Consider the following 21,982-nt stretch of genomic DNA (forward strand, 5'->3'; position numbering starts at 1 on the left):
GCCTTTCGCCCGTAGTCAGCTGGGATAGGCTCCAGCTTGCCTGCAACCCTGTAGAACAGGATAAAGTGGCTAGAGATAATGAGATGAGATGGTGTCTCATCTGGCTTTACAGAAACATGTAACTGTGTGTCATCAGCATAATAGTGGACGCTAATACCTTACTTATGAAGAATATTACCCAGAGGTAACATAAATAAAGAAGAAGAAAAAAAAGCAGTGGGCCTAAAACAGAACCTTGTGGAACTTCAAACTTTAATATGCATAGAGAAGTCACCATTTACATCTACAAACTGACAATGATCAGATAAATAAGACCCGAGCCTGGAAAGGGCCGTTCCTTTAACTTCAGTGATGTGTTCTAGTCCAGCAAGGAGAATAATATAATCAATGGTGTCAAAAGCTGCACTAAGGTCAAGCAACACAAACTGTGTTCACATTACAGGGTTATGTTTAAAAATTATTTAAGGCATGTAATTTGACTTTAAGAACCACTCTTGTACCTTTTAAAGTAATACGTTAACGGTCCTCTACATACAGTACACCTTTCCAGGAAAAATATACACACTAAAAGTACAAAAAGATACCCAAGTACCCTAGAGGTTACCACCCCATTGACAAGAAAAAATGTTTGAGATGTACAACAAAGGAGTTGTAATGGGAATGAAACTTGTATTATTTAAAATGTTCTGAAATCCAAATACACACAGATCTACTCATTAATGTGTCAAATTCTTGTATTTATTCAAGCACTGTGACGATTATTCACACATGCTGCAACTGTACACAGCTCTTATTCAAATTACATTTTAGAATTACAGTGAGAGGAGGTGCAAACTAATGGCAATCATATTTACAGACTAAATAACAGAAAAAATACAATCATTAGGTGCAACATATTTGTGATCAATAAGTCTACAGTACACGCAGTGATTGTGTTGATTTGTGTGATTCATTTCTCACATTTTTCATACTACAAGTGCAAACTGTCTTTCTACCACTTCTTACAGTATTTGGATGATTGTAATGATGTGTGTAATATAACTATGTATATATATATCAATCACATATTGCCAAAGGATGAAACAGTGCGATTCGTCAAATATGTAGCTGCGTGATAGCTTAATGGCCTTCAGGTTTAGAACTACATGCAATAAAGCTGTACCGGTGCTTAGCTTCATTAACCACAGCTACTTGTACAGAAACCTGCGTTAAAATCAGAATTTACAGTTTGTATCTCGATATCTTACCTCAACCATGGAAAACGCATGCTAATGCAAAGTGTAGGGCACAGAGACCATAACACAATGGTGATGTGATTGGTAATCAGTCAAATCATCTCATGATGGAGCCTGGCTGACACTGTAATCATATTTCAGGCAAGTGCTGACACAGCAATATTGTTAGATTATTCCAAAGAAGCCTTAAAAAAAAAAAAAAAACCTCAATCCCAACAGGGCTTGGCTCACTATTCGTAACATGTTTGCTGTTTCATGAGAAATTTCCGACAGGACAAAAGTACCGGTAAAAAGGAGGTTGCACAACAAACTCTGTGGGTTAACTGACATCTGCATGTGACAACAAGTCATCTGGACAAACATTATAAACATACGAGTCCTTCCAGACATTGATATGCTGTACATATACAGATTGCATGCTAAGGTGTAAATGGTCTTCTCATGCTGATTCTCCACTGGCCTGCTTTAGCTGAGCACTACTTATTAAAAAAAAAAAATGCACCAAGACGTATCAATTATGGGGCACATAGTATATAAGGTGCAATTTTAAAAGACCTGCTGTAATCAGCTTTGTGCTCACAGGAAATAATATTAAAATTAGAAGAGCAGGAAATACAAATCTACATCTGGAAATCTACATCTGTTTAGCCCGTGCTATATAGTGATGTGAGAAACTGCGCAGAATGACATGTTTCTTTCAGCCTTTCAGGAGAAATCTTTCAGTATAAATAAAAACATATGAAGGTGAATTTGTTTCTGTCCAATTGTCGCAAATTATCTGCATGTGCAAATATTTGGATATGCTAAACAGCCAGTGTTCACCTAGTATGGCGGGGACCCACGACACAACACAATTACAAGTTTCTGAAAAATTCTATATAAACAACTTTAACTGGAGACCCGTGACTATTAAGTGCCTGTATGTATGTATGTATGTATTATATAGGACACTTCCAACTAAGGGCCCCAGTGCATTTTGGGACATTTAAATAGGTTCTAAAACAACTAATCATAGACTATAATGTACAACTAGACATCCTGAACAATATGCTCAGGTCATCCAGTATTTCTAATAGTAGAAATGTGCACATTGTCATAAAAACAACTAATGGGTAACCCATGAACAGTCACAATTCATCCAGTACACAGACAAATCAGAGGTCACCGGACTGTAAAGATATAAATAAGATATAGTGCTCATGTATAGTACCAGTCAAAAAAGTTTGGACACACCTTCTAATTAAAAGACACTTCGTGTCTTAATGATGGATGTCGCTTCTCTTTACTTAGTTGAGTGGTTCTTGACATAATATGGGTTACTACAGTTGTGGTGTTGAATAGGGCTATACTATCTAATCTTAAACACATTAATAAAGGTGAGAAACTCGTCCACTGATTAACTTCTGACGAGACACACCTCTTAATTGAAAAGCATTCCAGGTGACTACCTCACGAAGCTGGTTAAGATAATGCCAATAGTGTGTAAAGCGTCATCAAGGTAAACACTGGCTACTCTGACGAATCTGAAATATTTAACACTTTTTTTGTTTACCACATAATTCCATATATGTTCCAGAGGTTATTTCATAGTTTTGATGTCTTCAGTATTGTCCTAAAATGGAGAAAATAGTCAAAATACAGAAAAACGTACTGTATGAATGAGTAGGGGTGTCCAAACCTTCGACTGGTACTTTATGTTAAGATAAATGGTGAAGCAGGATGATGGTGACTGCCATATAAATTTAAAAAGAAAAAGAAAAACAGGACTAGTTCTTAAATCATAATGAAAGCTGAGTTCTTCCCTTTTGGTAAGTGTTCAGAGCAATATAAATACTTATCATACATTATGTACCTCAGACTGTTAAAATGTCCTGCATTTCCAAACCTAAACTAGTCTACCATATTGTAAGCAGGACGTCCCATTCATAACCATCTCACGACTACAAGGACCACTCTAAATGTATATGGCTTTCAAATGTTCAAGGATAAATACAACACTTGATAAGGTTGGATCTGCTGCATACAAAATGGAAGACAGTACATAAAACAGCAGCTCTGCTGAAAGCCAGTGTTTAGTGTTCTTTTGGAGGAGGACTGTGTGGCTCTCCTTCCTTCTTCCCTGAGTCTATGAATCCTCTGGCTATCACTTTATAAAGACCAAGACTCTGAAGCTTGTCAACCAGGTTGAAGCTAAAAATGTTCTTCCTCTGCTGTTTCGCTCCTCTATGTCCTCCATCAGTTTCTTTATGGTTTAAAGCTGCTAAAGTGCTGCTAGAAGGTTTGAGGTTGGGAGGTAAGCTGGGCTGAGTTGAAGCAGAGATACCTCGCTCTTGAAGCAGCTGAATAAGACCTAAGGTGGGTGTCGCGTTCATGGCAGGTCCATGGAAGAAACCATGCTGGTGATCTGGTAAGGTCTTTACATGCTCACTGCTCCCAGAGGTGGGCAGGTTATGAGGCTGAAAGCTTTAAAAAAAAGATCACACGGCACATTTAAATGACGTCAAAATACGACTGCAAAAATTTCAGCGAAAATAAGCAATGGCAGTGGCGTGCACAGATAGACACGAGGTGGTGCTCAAGCACCTGCCCCTCTGCCCTCTGTCCAAAAAAGTGCCCTTTTGAATTTTTTTTTTTTTTTTTACAGTTTACTGAGGCCAATGTCGACATGATCTTTTAGAAAAGCCGCGGCATTAAAAGCGTGTGTGAAAATAATGTCCCGATGTGTGCCCCCTCCGCACACACACCGGACCTCTGTCTCTCTTGCTCGGTCACGTGAACAAGCGTGCAGTGCATTCAATGTGAGGTTGCAGCAGCATAGCATCCTGGAAGCCACGGCCTTGTCGTAGCGCAGACAACACATCGGGCAGTCAGTCAGCTCTTCCCCTGCCCCACCAGCCAGGTAACACATGAATCGAGTGAAAATGTATTGTTTGCCCTCTAAGCCCAAGCTGTAATTATTTTGTCGTGAAGTAGCCCGTCGCATACAGAAACAACTGCACATAAGTATTATATTTTTTGCTAGACCATTTTCAGATTTAGGAAAACAAAAATTTCTCTTTCTATTTTGTTCAACTAGAGATTCCTGGCAAAGTCAAAAAGCCTTGATGTAATAAATTAACATTAAGTGGTTGTTTTACACCTTTAAAAACTAAAACGGGTCAGTGGCGACCCGAACACAAGAGGAGGCTTAAATCTCAGACTTTTATAATACGGTGTTCCACATGCGCAAAAAAGTGCCCTTTTTTCCCCCCAGAGCACTTGCCCCCCAAAATGTCTGTGCACGCCACTGAGCAATGGGTTAGTATTTCACCAGGGCAAATGCTGCAAACAGAAAAGCTGGTTATCACAAACACTAATGAAACATTTTAGTTCAGCAAAAGTCCATTCAGAAGATTTCAACAATGTGCAAAAATCAGCATTAAATAAATGCCTTTTATAAAGCCATGCAAAAAACAAAAAAAAAAACATTATTACTCCATGACGCTTGCATTTTCCAAAAACTTTCATGCCAATTAGTTTAGCTTGTTAAAAGCAGAGAAAATCCTGACATGAGTGCAGTATTAAATTTGGGAATTAGTGCATTAGGGAGCGTTTGTTTATTCAGTCGTGACTTTTGGGTCTCACTTTATGGGAGTAGGAGACATTACAGCTGGAGGAAGAGCCTTGACCAACATTTCCTGTGGTTGGAAGAGAAGAATGAAAATCTGACATGTTTTCTAATCTGTTTTATCCCTGCAATGTACCAGGTACCGTCAACTGTGTAGAAATTCGGTTTAAATACCGCATTCGCTTATGTAAATTACATTTCTCTTAAATACCTTACCATTTCTAGAAATGGTGTCTTGAGAGAATCACAATTTTAACATCAACTGAAACATAACATTAAGGTAAACTAGACATGGGAATGATGTTGAAACAACGGACCAGCTGGATTTCAGTGATGTATGACAGCTTGTTATCTGAAATATAGAGTAACAAAGCAGTGGGATAAAATGGTGGCTTACCTAGTGGATAAGGAGGACAGCAGGACAGAGGGATGGAGGATCTGAGAGTTGGTGATGGTGTGGGTGGGGCAGGTGTGGGGGAAGTTGGATCCAGATGAAGTGACTGAGATAGACAAACATGCGCACTTACTAAAACGCACTACTCATTACTGGTATGAACTTCACAGCAACACAACATGGAAGTCAAAGCAGATGATAAGATGCAAGCAAAAAAAAAAAAAAATAATAATGCTCATCTAGGCTGATTTATATTCCATAATTATGTGCATGTGGCAGCGGGGGCGTGGTCAAGCGGCGGTCTGTGACCGGAGGGCGGAGTCAGGGAAGGTAAGTGGCAGAATCACTGCACCTGATGTCAGTTAACGTGTGTTTGTGTGTCTTCCCCAGTGACCACGCCCTATATAAGGAGAGAGAGAGCAGAGAAAGAGAGCTCTCTCCCCAATCAGACAACCTGTGTGTGTGTGTGTGTGTGGCTGGGAGAATAGCGTCACTGTAAAGTGTCCAAATAAAGAGATTTTGTTAAACTCAGTTCTGGCCTGCCGTCCTTCTGTGCTCCACCCACCCGTCTGAATTGCAACAGTGCAATAGATATTTTTCTTCATAATAGCTGACAGTTGTATGGTCTCAATCAATCAGTGTTTAAATTATGAGCTTCACTAGACAGTCTGGTACATTTCATTAATAAATGCAGTCAAGAACCCCTAATTTCACAAAGGTGGCAATTTGACCGATATAGCAGACAAACCTCAGATGTTTTCCCATTTTTTCATTTACACATTGCTGACTGATTTAAACAAAACTCTTTAATCACTTTTAGCATTAAAGGAACAGTCCACCGTACATCCATAATGAAATATGTTCTTCTCTGAATTGAGACGAGCTGATCTGTACCTCTCCGAGCTTTGTGCGACCTCCCAGTCAGTCAGACGCGCTGTCACTCATGTTAGCAATGTAGCTAGGCTCAGCATGGCCAATGGTATTTTTTGGGGCTGTAGTTAGATGCGACCAAACTCTTCCGCGTTTTTCCTGTTTGCATAGGTTTATATGACCAGTGATATGAAACAAAGTTCAGTTACACAAATTGAAACGTAGCGATTTTCTATGCTATGGAAAGTCTGCACTATAATGACAGGCGTACTAACACCTTCTGCGCGCTTCGGCAGCGCATTGATACCTTCACTCCTGTTTTTTTTTCTCTCCCCCGCCCCCCCAACTTCCGTCAATACAACCAACGTGACCACCAAGACAAGTAGGAGAGGGGGGAGAGGGGGAAAACAGGAGTGAAGGTATCAATGCGCTGTCGAAGCGCACAGAAGGTGTTAGTACGCCTGTCATTATAGTGCGGACTTTCCATAGTATAGAAAATCGCCACGTTTCAATTTGTGTAACTGAACTTTGTTTCATGTCACTGGTCATATAAACCTATGTAAACAGGAAAAACGTGGAAGAGTTTGGTCGCATCTAACTACAGCCCCAAAAAATACCATTGGCCATGCTGAGCCTAGCTACATTGCTAACAGGAGTAACAGCGTGTCTGACTGACTGGGAGGTCGCGCAAAGCTCGGAGAGGTACGGAGCAGCTCGTCTCAATTCAGAGAAGAACATATTTCATTATGGAAGTACGGTGGACTGTTCCTTTAACCATTACCATGACACCATGAACTTTTGTCCATCCAGTGCTCTTATCTTGCTCTGTGAAGCTCATTGTGTCAGTGTTCAAAAGTTTGTTTTCCCATTTCCCACACTCAACATTGTGGCCAGAAAAATAAAAATTAAAATGTGTGAAAAGAATATTAGACGCACCACATCCCGTGAGTGAAGTGTCGGAGTTGAAACCATTAGCTCACAGTAAATATGTAAACACGTAAGGCTGCAAAACACTTCCTGAAATCATTTCCACAGCAAGTTATTATAATTATTACTATTAAATATGTGAATTACTACAACCTTATAACCTTCATCCTAAGAAGTCCAACGATGCCCCCTGGTGGAATTAACTACGGTTTTACTCTTAACTGCTCCCACCAAACTCTAAACTGTGAGAATAATAAATCCTTACCAATAGGGATGTGAACGGGGTTAGGGAGTTTGGACCAGTTCGGCTCGTCCTCCTCAAGGTCATTGAGGCTATAAACTTGCTGAATGTCCACATCTAGTTCCCTGAAGTCTTTGGTGAGGATGCCTGGCCGTGGATGAAGGATGCCCCCAAGGTTGGGTGTAGCCAGTTGTTGCCAGTGGTGCAGGGTGACTGAACCTACATATATGTAGTTGAGATAGAAATCCCAAGATATATTGTTCCATTCAATCAAATGACATGAAGTCACAATCTTTCAAAAGTGTGTGTATATACGAGTATTGGCACAAAATATGGAAACACCTACCAAAATGGCAAAACAACACAAAATTTGACCTTTTGTTCTCAAGTTCTCTTAACAAAGTAAACATTTTCATAATAACAAGCAAAATATTATCGATATTTGGTATGGAGGGCGGCACGGTGGTGTACTGGTTAGCGCTGTCGCCTCACAGCAAGAAGGTCTGGGTTCGAGCCCCGTGGCCGGCGAGGGCCTTTCTGTGCAGAGTTTGCATGTTGTCCGCGTGGGTTTCCTCCGGGTGCTCCGGTTTCCCCCACAGTCCAAAGACATGCAGGTTAGGTTAACTGGTGACTCTAAATTGACCGTAGGTGTGAATGTGAGTGTGAATGGCTGTCTGTGTCTATTGACGCTTTTAAATACCAACGCGGCTGAGTCGGGCTGAGCCGTGCCGTGCTGAGTTGGGCTGAGTCGAGCTGAGCGGGGCTGTTGGAGTTGCATTTCGACTACAACCGCGCTGAACCGTGCTGGCTGGAAGTGGGTGGACACATTGGGTGGAGTTAGCGAAAGTGGGTGGACGTCACGTGATGTCATTAAGCAGCGCAAACAGTGACATCAGTGAGCTTTTAAGCGGTAGTCTCACGACCCGAATAGTAAACAATAAACATGGAGGACATGGAGTCGTTAGTGTTGCTGGTCTTGGTTCTGTGGCTTGTTGTCACCGACAACGCCAACAGATACTGGCAAGAGCGTATAGATGAGGCGAGGCGCATAAGGCTTCAGAAATTCTCGTAATTCGTAATTATTCTTCTTCCGGGTTTGCGGTGTTTACAGATCCCAGCGTGCTCGCGGGGCGTGTGTGGGCATGTGAGGACACTCCTCCTCACCAATCAGTGCACAGGGGAGTGTCTGCTCACGCCCCCAGCCTCACTCGGCTCGCTTTGGCTCGCTTCAGCCCCACTCCAAAACCGTGCGAGTTTTAGGGGTTAAGCAGGGCTGAAGCGAGCAGAGTCGTGCTGTTCTTTGGTAGTCGAAACGCGAGCCGTGTCGGGCTGAAGTGAGCTGAAGCGAGCTGAAAAAGGGTAGTGGAAAAGGGCCATATGTGTCAGCCCTGTGATGACCTGGCGACTTGTCCAGGGTGTACCCCGCCTTTCGCCCGTAGTCAGCTGGGATAGGCTCCAGCTTGCCTGCGACCCTGTAGGACAGGATAAAGCGGCTAGAGATAATAAGATGAGAGGAGATGAGATTTGGTATGGAACCTCTTGACTCTGTGAAGTGCACGGACACGATCAGGCATGCTATCAAAGTTCATGAATAAAATCAAGTGGAATTGATCTCCATATATCTTGCAACACTTCCCAGAGCTGTGGCAGGTTTGAAGGAGCCCTTTTCACCTTCTCTGGCTCCATGTAGGTCCAGACTTGCTCAATTATATTCATGTCATGATTTTGGGCTGGCCAATCAAGAATTGTCAAGCTGCCATCTTGTTCTTTGTTTTGTAAATACTGTTTAACCACCCTGGCTGTGTGTTTTGGGTCATTATCTTGCCGGAAGATAAAGTTGTTGCCAATGAGAGCTCTTCCAGAAAGCACAGCATGATGGATAAGGATTTGCCTCTACTTGTCATCTATTTTGTAGAGATGACCAACTCCATTGTAGGTGACGGCTCCCCGTACTTGCAGGGCCCCTCCGCCATGTTTTACTGTGGGAGAAATGCAGTTTGCCTTGTATCTTTCTCCCTTTCTGCGCCTGACATACTGTCGCATAGTGTTGCCAAACAATTCAAATTTCTTCTCGTCTGAGAGCATGACCCTTTTCCACTACTCAAACTCCTGTGAATTTTTGCCCAGTTAAGTCTCTTCTGCTTATTTCCACTTCTCAACAAAGGTTTCTGCACTGACACATGACCTTTGAGGCCTTCTGCTGAGAGCGTCTTCCTAACCAGTCGTGGGGAGACATCCTTGCTTGTAGCATCTTGGAGGTCCTGTGCCAGTTCCTTACTGGATTTCTTCCTCTCTCGTAGGGATGTAGTCTTGAGGTACTGGACATCAGCTTTAGTCAACTTTTTTTTCTTTTCCTCTGCCTGAAATGTTCTTGAAGTTCCCAGTCTTCTGGTGACGCTGGAGGCATTTCCAGACAGCACTGTGGGTCACATGCAGTTTCTTTGCTATGGCTCGGTATGAATGGCCCTCCTCCCTCAAAAGCTTCATCCTAATACGCTGCTCTTCTGTAGCTTCTCTCTGTGGTGCCATTTCTGCCTGTTGCCTGGCTGTGGTCAGAGGATAAATACTTTTTTCTAATGAATTATTTGTAGAGACCACATGATTTAGTTAATGGTTTTCACCTGTGGAATAATTAGCATATCATGGTAGGATTGCCCAACAAAGAGTGATTAAGAAGGTTTTTGGGGCTAAACTAGACAAAAAGAGATCTCATCTCATCTCATTATCTCTAGCCGCTTTATCCTTCTACAGGGTCGCAGGCAAGCTGCAGCCTATCCCAGCTGACTACGGGCGAGAGGCGGGGTACACCCTGGACAAGTCGCCAGGTCATCACAGCGCTGACACATAGACACAGACAACCATTCACACTCACATTCACACCTACGGTCAATTTAGAGTCACCAGTTAACCTAACCTGCATGTCTTTGGACTGTGGGGGAAACCGGAGCACCCGGAAGAAACCCACGCAGACACGGGGAGAACATGCAAACTCCGCACAGAAAGGCCCTCGCCGGCCACGGGGCTCGAACCCAGACCTTCTTGCTGTGAGGCGACAGCGCTAACCACTACACCACCGTGCTGCCACAAAAAGAGATACTATTTCCAATATTTTTATGATGCTTATCACACAACGATGGTCAAAATAGCTACAGTTGTGTTCAAAATTATTCAACCCCCAATGCTGTAAAGGGTTTTAGGGAATTCAGTGTACATTTGTAATTGTGTTCATAATGACATCTTACAAGGACTTGTTAAAGAACCAAATGCAACTAAAATGACATCAATTACTTTTGTAATAAAGTATTAAATGGCCTTTTTGTGATTTCTTCATTGACACAATTATTCAACCCCTTTAAGGCTGGGCAGACACTGTGCGATTTTTTCAATCGCGGTATTTAGCTGCTGCTCACACTGTACGAGTGAATCGCAGGGGTAAACAGCACGCAGCTTACGATTCCTGTTCTCACACTATACGATCCGATGCTCGGATGCGATCTGACTGCTCACACTGTACTTCCATACGTCCAGATTCTTGTATCCGGAACTGCAACGTGATATAGTGTTGTGACGTTCGCGAACGAACCGATTCTTTTGAACGGCTCCTAGGCATGAACAATGAGAACCGAGTCTCGAGCTGGGGGAGCCGTTCTTTCTGTCGTTCTTTTTCTGTACTGTGTTTCAGATAGTTTATAATGTTGTGTGATATTAATGATAATATTGTGGGAAAACTACTTTGCACGGACGTTCATTTAATTTATTCTATCGTCATTTTGTTTGTTCCATTTTTGTGTATTTTATTTATTTATCTGTTTTGTATCTCAGACTTAAATATTTCTGTAAAACAAGTGTTTTTCTATAAAATATTCTTGCGTTCTTGATAACTATGTTCTTGAGTGGGTTCTTTTTTTTTTTTTTACAGAAAAGCCGTTCTGCATGGACATTCATTGAAGCCCTCATTGTTTTTTAATGGTTATTTATGAGCGTTTAGGGGTTACAATAATGTAAGTCTAGGTTGCTTTATATAAAAGGTATGTCCAGAAATATTGATGTCACTGTCTAAGCAGAGGGATCTGGCTTCTTTAGACGCTGTCTTCTTAAAACTGAATAAATATTTTAAAAAAGACCCAAATGAGCCAGTCTTTTGAACGGCTCTTTTCAAAGAACGGATCACAAAGATGCGGATCCCATCAAAGAGCCATAAATCCCATCTACGTGAAGAAGAAGAGGAGACCGGAAGTGCTGCTCAGTGTTTGTTTTCTCTTCCGTATCTGTGTTCGCGCATGTGTAGTGTGACAGGTTGAGGTAAATCGGCTCGTGACACTGCTTCAACAGTGCGATAGCCTCACGAGGGGCGACCAGGATTTCAAACATGTTTGATTTTCATCCGATCGATCGGGAGGAGGTCGTGAGGTGTTAATCGCTTGTCGTTACCCCATGTATACTACACGATCCGAGACGCACGATTGAGCCAAAAATCGGCCCGATCTCCAAAATAGTCGCACGAGTGAAAATCGTGTCAAAATCGGGCCAAAAATCGCACAGTGTATGCCCAGCCTAAGACTACCACTCTTAAGAACAGAGGTTCATTAAAGTGTTTTCAATCAGGTATTGAAAACACCTGTGGATGTCAACGAGCATCAATCAAGCATAATAAGCACCAATTAGGCAGATTTAAAAGGACTGTGATACTCAGCTCCTTCTAGACATTTACTGGTGTGTTGACAAACATGGTGAAGGCAAGAGAATGGTCCCAGAAGACAAGAGAAGAGGTTATTTCTCTTCACAAAAATGGCAATGGATATAAGAAGATTTCCAAAATGTTAAACATTCCAAGAGATACTATCGGAAGCATCATCTGTAAATTCAAGGCAAAGGGCACAGTGGAAACGCTACCTGGTCGTGGCAGAAAGAAGATCCTGACGGCGACTGCTGTGCGCTACCTGAAGCGCCAGGTGGATAAAAATCCCCGTGTGACTGGTGAGGAACTGAAAAAAGATCTGTCAGATGTGGGCATTGAGGTTTCAGCACAGACAATAAGGCGCACACTGCGTAATGACGGCCTCTATGCCAGAACTCCCAGGCGCACCCCCTTGCTGACTCCAAAGAATAAGAAAAGTCGACTGCAGTATGCCAGAAGTCATGTGGACAAGCCACAAAAGTTTTGGGAAAGTGTTCTGTGGACTGATGAAACTAAATTAGAACTGTTTGGGCCCATGGACCAGAGCTATGTTTGGAGGAGGAAGAACCAGGCCTATGAAGAAAAGAACACCTTGCCTACTGTGAAGCATGGCAGGGGGTCAATTATGCTTTGGGGCTGTTTTGCTTCTAATGGTACAGGGAAGCTTCATCGTGTGCAGGGTACCATGAATTCTCTTCAGTACCAGGAAATCTTGGAAGAAAATGTGATGGAGTCTGTCACAACTTGGGAGACGTTGGACCTTTCGACAGGACAATGATCCTAAGCACACATCCAAGTCCACTAGAGCATGGTTGAAGATGAAGGGCTGGAATATTCTGGAGTGGCCATCGCAGTCACCAGACTTAAATCCGATTGAGAACCTCTGGTGGGACCTAAAGAAGGCAGTTGCAGCGCGCAAGCCTAAGAATGTGACTGAACTGGAGGCTTTTGCCCATGAAGAATGGGCTAAGATACCCGTTGGTCGCTGCAAGACACTTGTGTCAAGCTATGCTTCACGCTTGAAAGATGTTATAACTGGAAAAGGATGTTGTACTAAGTACTAAGAATGAATGTCACTTGGGGGATGAATAAAACTGATAATGATGTGAGCACAGAAAAGACATTTGTGGTCATTTTATTATAAATGTTATGTTATATTTGTCTAATTTACAAGTGCCTCTTTGATTTAATTGTAAATAAGATGACTGAAATGATCAAAATCAATGTCAAACTGGCCAAAACACTTAATTTCAGTGGGGGTTGAATAATTGTAAACACAACTGTAAATATAGTGTTTTCATGGTTAAAGTATAAAATTGTGGTTAAAAGGTTTCTATGTATGTTCATAATGTATTTCTGTTGCCTTCAGTGCAGATTCTGATGCTATTTGCACTGATTAAGTAAGCAAAATCAATCTTTTCTTAGGCGTTTCCATATTTTGTGCCAGTACTCCAGTACCACTGGAGGGTACACAAACTCACCCTCCAGTGGTTTGACTATTTGCAGGCGTTCAGGCAGGTAGGAGCAAGAGCTGGATGAAGCAGATGAATGCTGGGAGCTGCCTGAATAGTTGGTTCCTGTGGATACCAAGCTGTCATTGGGTGTAAGGAAACCACTAGAGCCTTCTGCGCTACTGCCACCCAGTGCCCTGAGCTTCCTCTCACGTTCTACGTCAAAGAACGGCCGATCAGATGAATGGCTCTCCTGGCGTGCAGAGAGGGAACGCAGTGCTTCCTCCAGATCTTGACCTCCTGGCAAGCCCGGCTGACCCAGACGCTTTGATTCTACAAGACTGCGGAGACACCAAGAAATGAAACCTGGTCCGTAACCTTTATAACCAGGTATTCACATTGTATATGACGCACAGATGATTAAAATATGTTGTCAAAGCCAGAAATACAACTAGGAACATCCTCGATAGCTAATGTTAATTAGTAAATCACACATTTTATTACATAATATTTTGGTCAATGGAAATGAAGATCAGAAAAGTGTTCATTGGTTCAGTGAATCCACTTCACCTCCATCTAAAGCACTGACACCTTTAAAAGGGTAACAGTCTCCTTTTCAAACTCACCTCTGCTCCTGTAACGATGTTACGGAATGGCGTTTGTCCTCAAGGTTGAAGCTGACAGAGTCAGAGCCGTAGTAGCTAGTGCGTGGTGTGCTGTTTCTACTGGACTGGGAAGAGGCGGGGCTAGAGCTGGGGACCTGTGGGGACTGGCACCGAGAGCGCAGTCGTGCAGCTTGATTGGCCACTTTCACCGTTTCAAACACACGCCATGGATGGGTCCTGTTACAAAATCAGATTAAAACTGAACGCTACAGACAAGATGTTTGCCAAGTTTGCTGTTATGAAGTATAAAGGTTACTATTTTTCTGCGCACTTGTATTCTGAGGGAGCGGGACTGTCCAGGCCTTTACGGAAGGTTCCTTCAATCTCAGCAGCGAGTGAGCCCATGGGGAACACAGCAGCCAGCGAACTGTAGCGCTGCACTGTGCTGTTGGGCAAGCTCTTATTGCGCAGGTTCTTGATGTCCTCTCTGGCTTCCTGTAGCATGTCTTGACACTCTGAGTATCTCTCTTGCAGATCCTTCAGCTACAGACAGAAAGAACAGAGTCAAGCATAATCACGAGTCATGCACTAGCTTTGGTTGACAGGTTTTGTTTTGGGTTTTGTTTTTTACAGAATTGTCATGGCTGTATGAAATTCTCCTGATTCAAAAAAATGGCAATGAACGGAGTTAGAGCAGTGAGAGGTGAGCAGGGCCTACCTCTGCTCTGAGCTGGGACTGGCTTTCCCGTGAAGTGTTGAGGTGCTGAGTGAGTTCCTCATTCTCTCTGATGAGCTGCAGCATATTGTACAGCAGACAAGATGTTTTATGATAAATTATCAGCAACATGATATTTAGTTCTGCTCAAGATTGCCTATAAGTTCCTAATGTTTTCTTTAAGATAAAAATATTACACCAACAACTGGAAGAAAATTTGCTCAAAAGAAAATCTAATTGAATGCATACAGTATAAAATTTACTGCACTGAACAACCACAAAGTTGGTCAATGTGATAGAAACAAGAATGATACCAGTGACAAAATTACTGCAGTATCAACATCATCTAATCCAGTACATTATACGGACATGAGTGTTTTACTGGGAAATACACCACTCGTATTCTTCATACGAACTCCATCCAGGACATGGAGACCCGAAACCGTGACATAAATCTCTATATGTCACTCGTGAGGAAATCGATGAATTGTTTTGATAAATTTGGGGACTTTTTGTTTGTGAATCTGTCGATATAATAAAAAGAAAAATCGCACGTTGGCTTGAAGATATGAAGTTTATCTTCTCGTGTTGAAAAACTCGCATTTTTCATGCAAAATATATTGTGGATCTGAGTGACATATTTAAATAATATTGGCTGGCGTTGAGTGGTATATCAGATATATTCCACTCAGATAGCACGATACTGAATGAGTCGAAAATGAGTAGCTGAATGGAATATACAGTGGGGCAAAAAAGGATTTAGTCAGTCACCAATTGTGCAAGTTCTCCCACTTAAAAAGATGAGAGAGGCCTGTGATTTTCATCATAGGTACACTTCAACTATGAGAGACAGAATGAGAAGAAAAAAAATCCAGAAAATCGCATTGTCTGATTTTTAAAGAATTTATTTGCAAATTATGGTGGAAAATAAGTATTTGGTCAATAACAAAAGTTCATCTCAATACTTTGTTATATACCCTTTGTTGGCAATGACAGAGGTCAAACGTTTTCTGTAAGTCTTCACAAGGTTTTCACACACTGTTGCTGGTATTTTGTCCCATTCCTCCATGCAGATCTCCTCTAGAGCAGTGATGTTTTGGGGCTGTTGCTGGGCAACACGGACTTTCAACTCCCTCCAAAGATTTTCTATGGGGTTGAGATCTGGAGACTGGCTAGGCCACTCCAGGACCTTGAAATGCTTCTTACGAAGCCACTCCTTCGTTGCCCGGGCGGTGTGTTTGGGATCATTGTCATGCTGAAAGACCCAGCCACGTTCCATCTTCAATGCCCTTGCTGATGGAAGGAGGTTTTCACTCAAAATCTCACGATACATGGCCCCATTCATTCTTTCCTTTACACGGATCAGTCGTCCTGGTCCCTTTGCAGAAAAACAGCCCCAAAGCATGATGTTTCCACCCCCATGCTTCACAGTAGGTATGGTGTTCGTTGGATGCAACTCAGCATTCTTTCTCCTCCAAACATGACAAGTTGAGTTTTTACCAAAAAGTTCTATTTTGGTTTCATCTGACCATATGACATTCTCCCAGTCCTCTTGTGGATCATCCAAATGCTCTCTAGCAAACTTCAGACGGGCCTGGACATGTACTGGCTTAAGCAGGGGGACACGTCTGGCACTGCAGGATTTGAGTCCCTGGCGGCGTAGTGTGTTACTGATGGTAGCCTTTGTTACTTTGGTCCCAGCTCTCTGCAGGTCATTCACTAGGTCCCCCCGTGTGGTTCTGGGATTTTTGCTCACCGTTCTTGTGATCATTTTGACCCCACAGGGTGAGATCTTGCATGGAGCCCCAGATCGAGGGAGATTATCAGTGGTCTTGTATGTCTTCCATTTTCTAATAATTGCTCCCTCAGTTGATTTCTTCACACCAAGCTGCTTACCTATTGCAGATTCAGTCTTCCCAGCCTGGTGCAGGTCTACAATTTTGTTTCTGGTGTCCTTTGACAGCTCTTTGGTCTTGGCCATAGTGGAGTTTGGAGTGTGACTGTTTGAGGTTGTGGACAGGTGTCTTTTATACTGATAACGAGTTCAAACAGGTGCCATTAATACAGGTAACGAGTGGAGGACAGAGGAGCCTCTTAAAGAAGAAGTTACAGGTCTGTGAGAGCCAGAAATCTTGCTTGTTTGTAGGTGACCAAATACTTATTTTACCGAGGAATTTACCAATTAATTCATTAAAAATCCTACAATGTGATTTCCTGGATTCTTTCCCCCCATTCTGTCTCTCATAGTTGAAGTGTACCTATGATGAAAATTACAGGCCTCTCTCATCTTTTTAAGTGGGAGAACTTGCACAATTGGTGGCTGACTAAATACTTTTTTGCCCCACTGTATCTGATATACCACAAAAAAAGCCAATCAATATTATTATTATTATTATTATTATTATTATTATTATACATTCCTTTTGGATGTTCAACGCATCTTTCTCTTACAAAATTCTCTCAAAACCTTCCGTATTTAACGAAGCAAACTTGGCAGCAGTGCTGTAGTTGAGTCACTAAACCTCGAGTCCAAGTCCAGGCTCAAGTCCGCAGTGTTCAAGTCAAGTCATTAAAAAAAAATTCAAATCGAGTCTGAGTCGAGTCCACTATTGATCTGAGTCGAGTCCGAGAACAAGACTCCAACCACACCATTTGACGGTGGCTGTTTTAGCGCCATTAACATTAGTTTGTTCCTGAACATGACGTATGACCAGGTGAATGTGCTTCTCTTTATCAGGGAGTGTGAAGTATTCTGTCAGAGATGCTTGGGAGACGGACGTAAGTGCAGAAAGTGTGTTTATTAATACAAGTGAAGACATAAACAATCCAGAACGGCAGGCAAAATTGTAAAACAGTGAAACGGGCAACGGGTCAAGCGAGGCACAAACAGGCTATCGTAGACTCGGCAGAACCAAAGACGAGAAACAGGAAATCAGGGATTAGGAAACCAAACAAGGAAATAAGGCTCAGTAACGTGTCAGCAATGCAACTCAATACTTCGCAAAGTAAGTGCTTTTTCACAGTTTTTATATCGGCGCGCTGATTGTGCCTTAATCCTGTGCAGATGCGAGTCGTTTACGGCGCGTGCGAGAGTTCGCTTGGTTTGCGTGCTGTCCGGAGTGCACCCGAGAGTCTATCTGATGCACACACCAAGGTGCACAGGTGTGACACTCTTGTACGAAATTAGTGCAAAATTAATGCAGATATAAATATCTTATGACAAATTATTATGGCATGTAACAAAAAATAAAGAAAAAAATCCGACTCCTCATCTCCAATTTACGAGTCCGAATGCAGTTAATGCACGAGTCCGAGTCCAATTCGAGTCACAAGTCCTTAAAATTAGGGCACGAGTCAGATTTGAGTCCAAGTCCTGGACTTGAGTACTACAAGCCTGCCTGGTGGCCAAGTTTGTTTACAAATTGCCACAGTCGCTCACTAGCACGCAAGTTTTACAGCTTCGATGTGTAACGTCAAGACAACATGACAACAATGCAAGTTCGTAAACCATATTCAACACTCATTCTCCATTGGGTAGAGCGATGTAATACACGTAGGATAAGCGATATGCTAACAATACTGTATGCTATCAAACCAAATGAATGAAAGCCGCTAGAAGGGAATAGAACACGTTTTTATTCCATGGAAAAAGTGTCCTGTATGTAGAATAATTCCCGAGATTTCACTCTGATGACGTCACTCCCAGTGTTTTGCTGCTGACTTGACGTGCGTTGTCAAAATGGCAAACTGGTTCAAACTTAAAATTCTTTTGATTAACTTGCATATTTTTTGTGGATGTGTCCATATAATATAAAGAACATCACATGGTGGTACGAAGATATGAAGTTTATCTTCTCGTGTTGGAAAATATATCACTCGTTCGCTTCACTCACTTGTGATATATACATTCACCGCTCGAAGATAAACTTCATATCTTCAGACCGGCGTGTCATATCCTCTATATACACACAATAAGCTAGGAATGTTTAGCAGATATACAGCATTGCCCGGCTCACCACTTTACCACGCTGCTGCAGGTCGACCACCTGACTCAGCAAAGAGCTAATCTCCTCCTGCTGCCGGAGAGAGTCCTCTACTTTCCGAGCCAGCTCCTCTGACAAATCCACCACCTGCTTATTTGCTGATGCTGCACACATAGGAGAAAGTAAGGTGAAAGAGAACAAACAAGTGTGTTAAAATTGTCCAAGGACACATTCATTCTGCTTACTGCTGGAACATTATACAGCATGCAGGATCATTTTGAGGAAAATCAGGTTTACTTACAGAGTTCTTGAACACACACCATCATCAGCTGCTGCTCCTGCTCTTCATAGCTGCTGGTCTCGGACGTCAAATCGTTGGCCTGCGTGTAGAAAACAATAAGTGTTTGCACTGCCATCATGTTGTAATTATATCCAGCCAGGGGTGTAAATAAAGGACGGTGGGCGTCACCTTTGTTAAATGAAATCCAGATAACTGGATGCTAATTTTAGTAGAGCTCCTCACATGCAAAGCAGAGCTCCATAAGAGAATATGGTAATGCATCAACATGATTTTTAATGGCCTTCGCGACCGTACAAAGTTTGGATGAACAGCATACGACGAACGTGTACCACCACAGGGAACCCGATCGTAAGTGCAAGGTAACTCAAACACTCGACCGCCGGACAATGAAATTTGTATCTTTGCTTACACAAGACAGATGGGTTTTTATTTTGGAAACCATCATGAATAGTTTCATTTAAAATCAGTTTTATTAGTCCACTAGTTTGTTGGACAGTTGTCAGATTCTGTAAGGGCGTTAAATGGATGTCAGTGCAGGAAGAGTTTTATTGAAAACAGGCTAGCAAACAGATCCAAAACGTAGACGAAGGCAGAGTTGAAAAACAGGCCGTGAGGCACAGACAAGATATGAGAGGTAATGTACGGTAAAACTCACAGTCCAAAAACACAAACAGGGTCAAAACCAGAAAGCAATACAAAATATAAGGCTTGGTAATGTTAGACGCAGGGTACAGAGTGAATACTTCGCAAAGTCTCCATGTCAGTGAGAGTCCTTATATGTATGCGCTGTGATTGTACTCTAATCAGGAACAGGTGCATGGCAATTAGTCTTAATGGCCAACACACGTGGATGTGAAAGATGTAACCAGACAATTGTTTGACATGTCAAGTTTGATATTGGATGGTAACTATCAGTGTTTTCCCCAGAAATAAATTAAAGCCCTAAATTCTGGCATGATAATACACAGACAATTGAGCGCCAACAGCGCAAAGCGAAACTAGGGGGGTCCGGGGGCATGCCCCCCCTGTAAAATTTTTTGAAAACAGATGCTCTCAGGTGCCTTTTCAGGGTCTCTGAGGGGTTTTAGATCCATGATTATAGGGTAGATTTTACCAGTGTTTCAATGATTTCTGACCTAAATAGTATTAATGTATACACATTTGAAATTTCACTTTAAAGTTCAACATGCAAGTTAAACTGTTTTGTTACAGATTACTGAGGTATATGATAGATTGAAAATCTACAGGGATCCCTTAATTATCTATGATCAAGTCGTGTTGTAACAAAAATGTGCATGAAAATATGAAGTGTTTTGCTCCATCTTATGCAATTCAATGAAGGGAATCGATCATCATGACCTCCTGTTGATCACAAAGGGATCTGAACCTCAGAACTGCCATCTTAAAATAAAGTTGCTGTATTACTATAACTGTAATGATTTAGAATGTTTCAGATGCAATTACCATAATGTATGTAAAACTAAGATACACTGAAAAGAAAAGTAAGGCAACTGCATATTATAAAGTTTAAATTTTGGCACTTTATTAAATGGCCTAGATTAAAATTAAAACATATTTAAAGGGAAAGAAAACTTAATTCATACATTTAAGTTTGCAGAAAGATTATATACTTAATAAATTCTCTTCATGAATGTGTTAAGTGTCAAATGTAGCATAATTTCGAATAATAATGATAAGCGTATTTGGCAGTGTGATGTCACTGTGAGCCTTTAAAAAAAAGCATAATCCGGAGCCGCCTTTTGTTAAATGGATCCCAGTGACATCACACTGCCAAAACTGCTTATGATGATTATCTGAAATTATGCTATATTTGACACATTTGGACACCTTCACTTTGTGACGGTGTTTATAAGTACATAATCTTTCTGCAAACCCAAACTAATGAATTAAGTTTTCTACTCCTTTAAAGCAGATTAATTCTCCTTGGCTTTTGCTTGGCCCAATGTTGGCCAACCCTCTCATAGTCCATCTCGCTGTCATCCATGCTGATGTGGATCAAATCGTCCAGCGAGTCTTCTCCTAGCTTATTAAAATCAGTCGGCTTTGTCCGTCTGGTCGGGGACGACATCGGCAGCCAGTGAGATCGCTTATAATGAATCGGAAAATTCCAGGACATCTGACGTTTTCTTTCGATATTTTTATTGGATGGTTTGAACACGTGATCTTGACACAGCCAATAGATTAGTTTGTTTACATCACACCACGCGGACATATTACTTTGACAGAATCAACACAAACATTAGAAAAAAAGACCACTTGTTTAACACACACATCAATCAGTATGTAAATGGATCTGTTATTTGCTCTCCTATGTATCTAGTTACTTGTGGATAGGAAATTTAACGTATCGGTATAAATCTAAGCATATCAGATTTTAACTAAAGCGACTAAGCGTATCGGCAGGCAGAGCAAGCGTATCGGGCCCGATACGCTAAAACGCTTTGGGGAAAACCATGAACTATAGAGTAAAGTGAAAGCGCTGATTCACTGCTGTCCACCAGGCACCCAGCAGAGTCACACCATAATAATGTTGTGGTCTTGTTTCTGGCGTATGGCATGTGGTGTCAAAGAAAGGAATAAATATGTATCGTAACTGCGATGCGTATCTCATTATTGGTCTCGCTGTCACAAGACAATGTAGCCATTTATTGACGTGAAATACACGACACGACACAATTCGATGGTTCATATGCTATAATATTATGATTCTGTTCAAGTTGATTTTGTGCCCTGACAAATACTAGTGCATCTCAAAAAATTAGAATACCATGAAAAAGTTCCTTTTTTTTTCATAATTTAATTCAAAAAGGTAAACTTTCATATATTCTCTATTCATTACATGTAAAGTGAAATATTTAAAGCCTTTTTTGTTTTAATTTTGATGATTATGGCTTATAGCTCATGAAAATCAGAAATCCAGTATCTCAAATTATTAGAATATTCCCTAAGATCAA

At 41.7% G+C, this 21,982-nt stretch overlaps 1 protein-coding gene across 1 annotated transcript in view; it reads right to left on the reverse strand.

Moving 5' to 3' along the window:
* Positions 1 to 274: 274 nt before the first annotated feature.
* Positions 275 to 21,982, reverse strand: part of hap1 (huntingtin associated protein 1) — a 72,410-nt gene continuing 50,702 nt past the window's right edge. The window contains exons 8-16 of the mRNA XM_060940683.1: positions 19,008 to 19,086; positions 18,740 to 18,870; positions 14,727 to 14,801; positions 14,340 to 14,551; positions 14,030 to 14,245; positions 13,434 to 13,744; positions 7,299 to 7,493; positions 5,240 to 5,342; positions 275 to 3,698 (exon numbers count right to left, since the gene is read on the reverse strand). Coding sequence (XP_060796666.1) covers positions 3,308 to 3,698; positions 5,240 to 5,342; positions 7,299 to 7,493; positions 13,434 to 13,744; positions 14,030 to 14,245; positions 14,340 to 14,551; positions 14,727 to 14,801; positions 18,740 to 18,870; positions 19,008 to 19,086 — 1,713 coding nt within the window. The 3' untranslated portion in view covers positions 275 to 3,307. The remainder of the gene's footprint in view (positions 3,699 to 5,239; positions 5,343 to 7,298; positions 7,494 to 13,433; positions 13,745 to 14,029; positions 14,246 to 14,339; positions 14,552 to 14,726; positions 14,802 to 18,739; positions 18,871 to 19,007; positions 19,087 to 21,982) is intronic.

Source organism: Neoarius graeffei, chromosome 15 (genome assembly GCF_027579695.1).
Source record: "Neoarius graeffei isolate fNeoGra1 chromosome 15, fNeoGra1.pri, whole genome shotgun sequence".
Classification (NCBI taxonomy): Eukaryota; Metazoa; Chordata; class Actinopteri; order Siluriformes; family Ariidae; genus Neoarius; species Neoarius graeffei.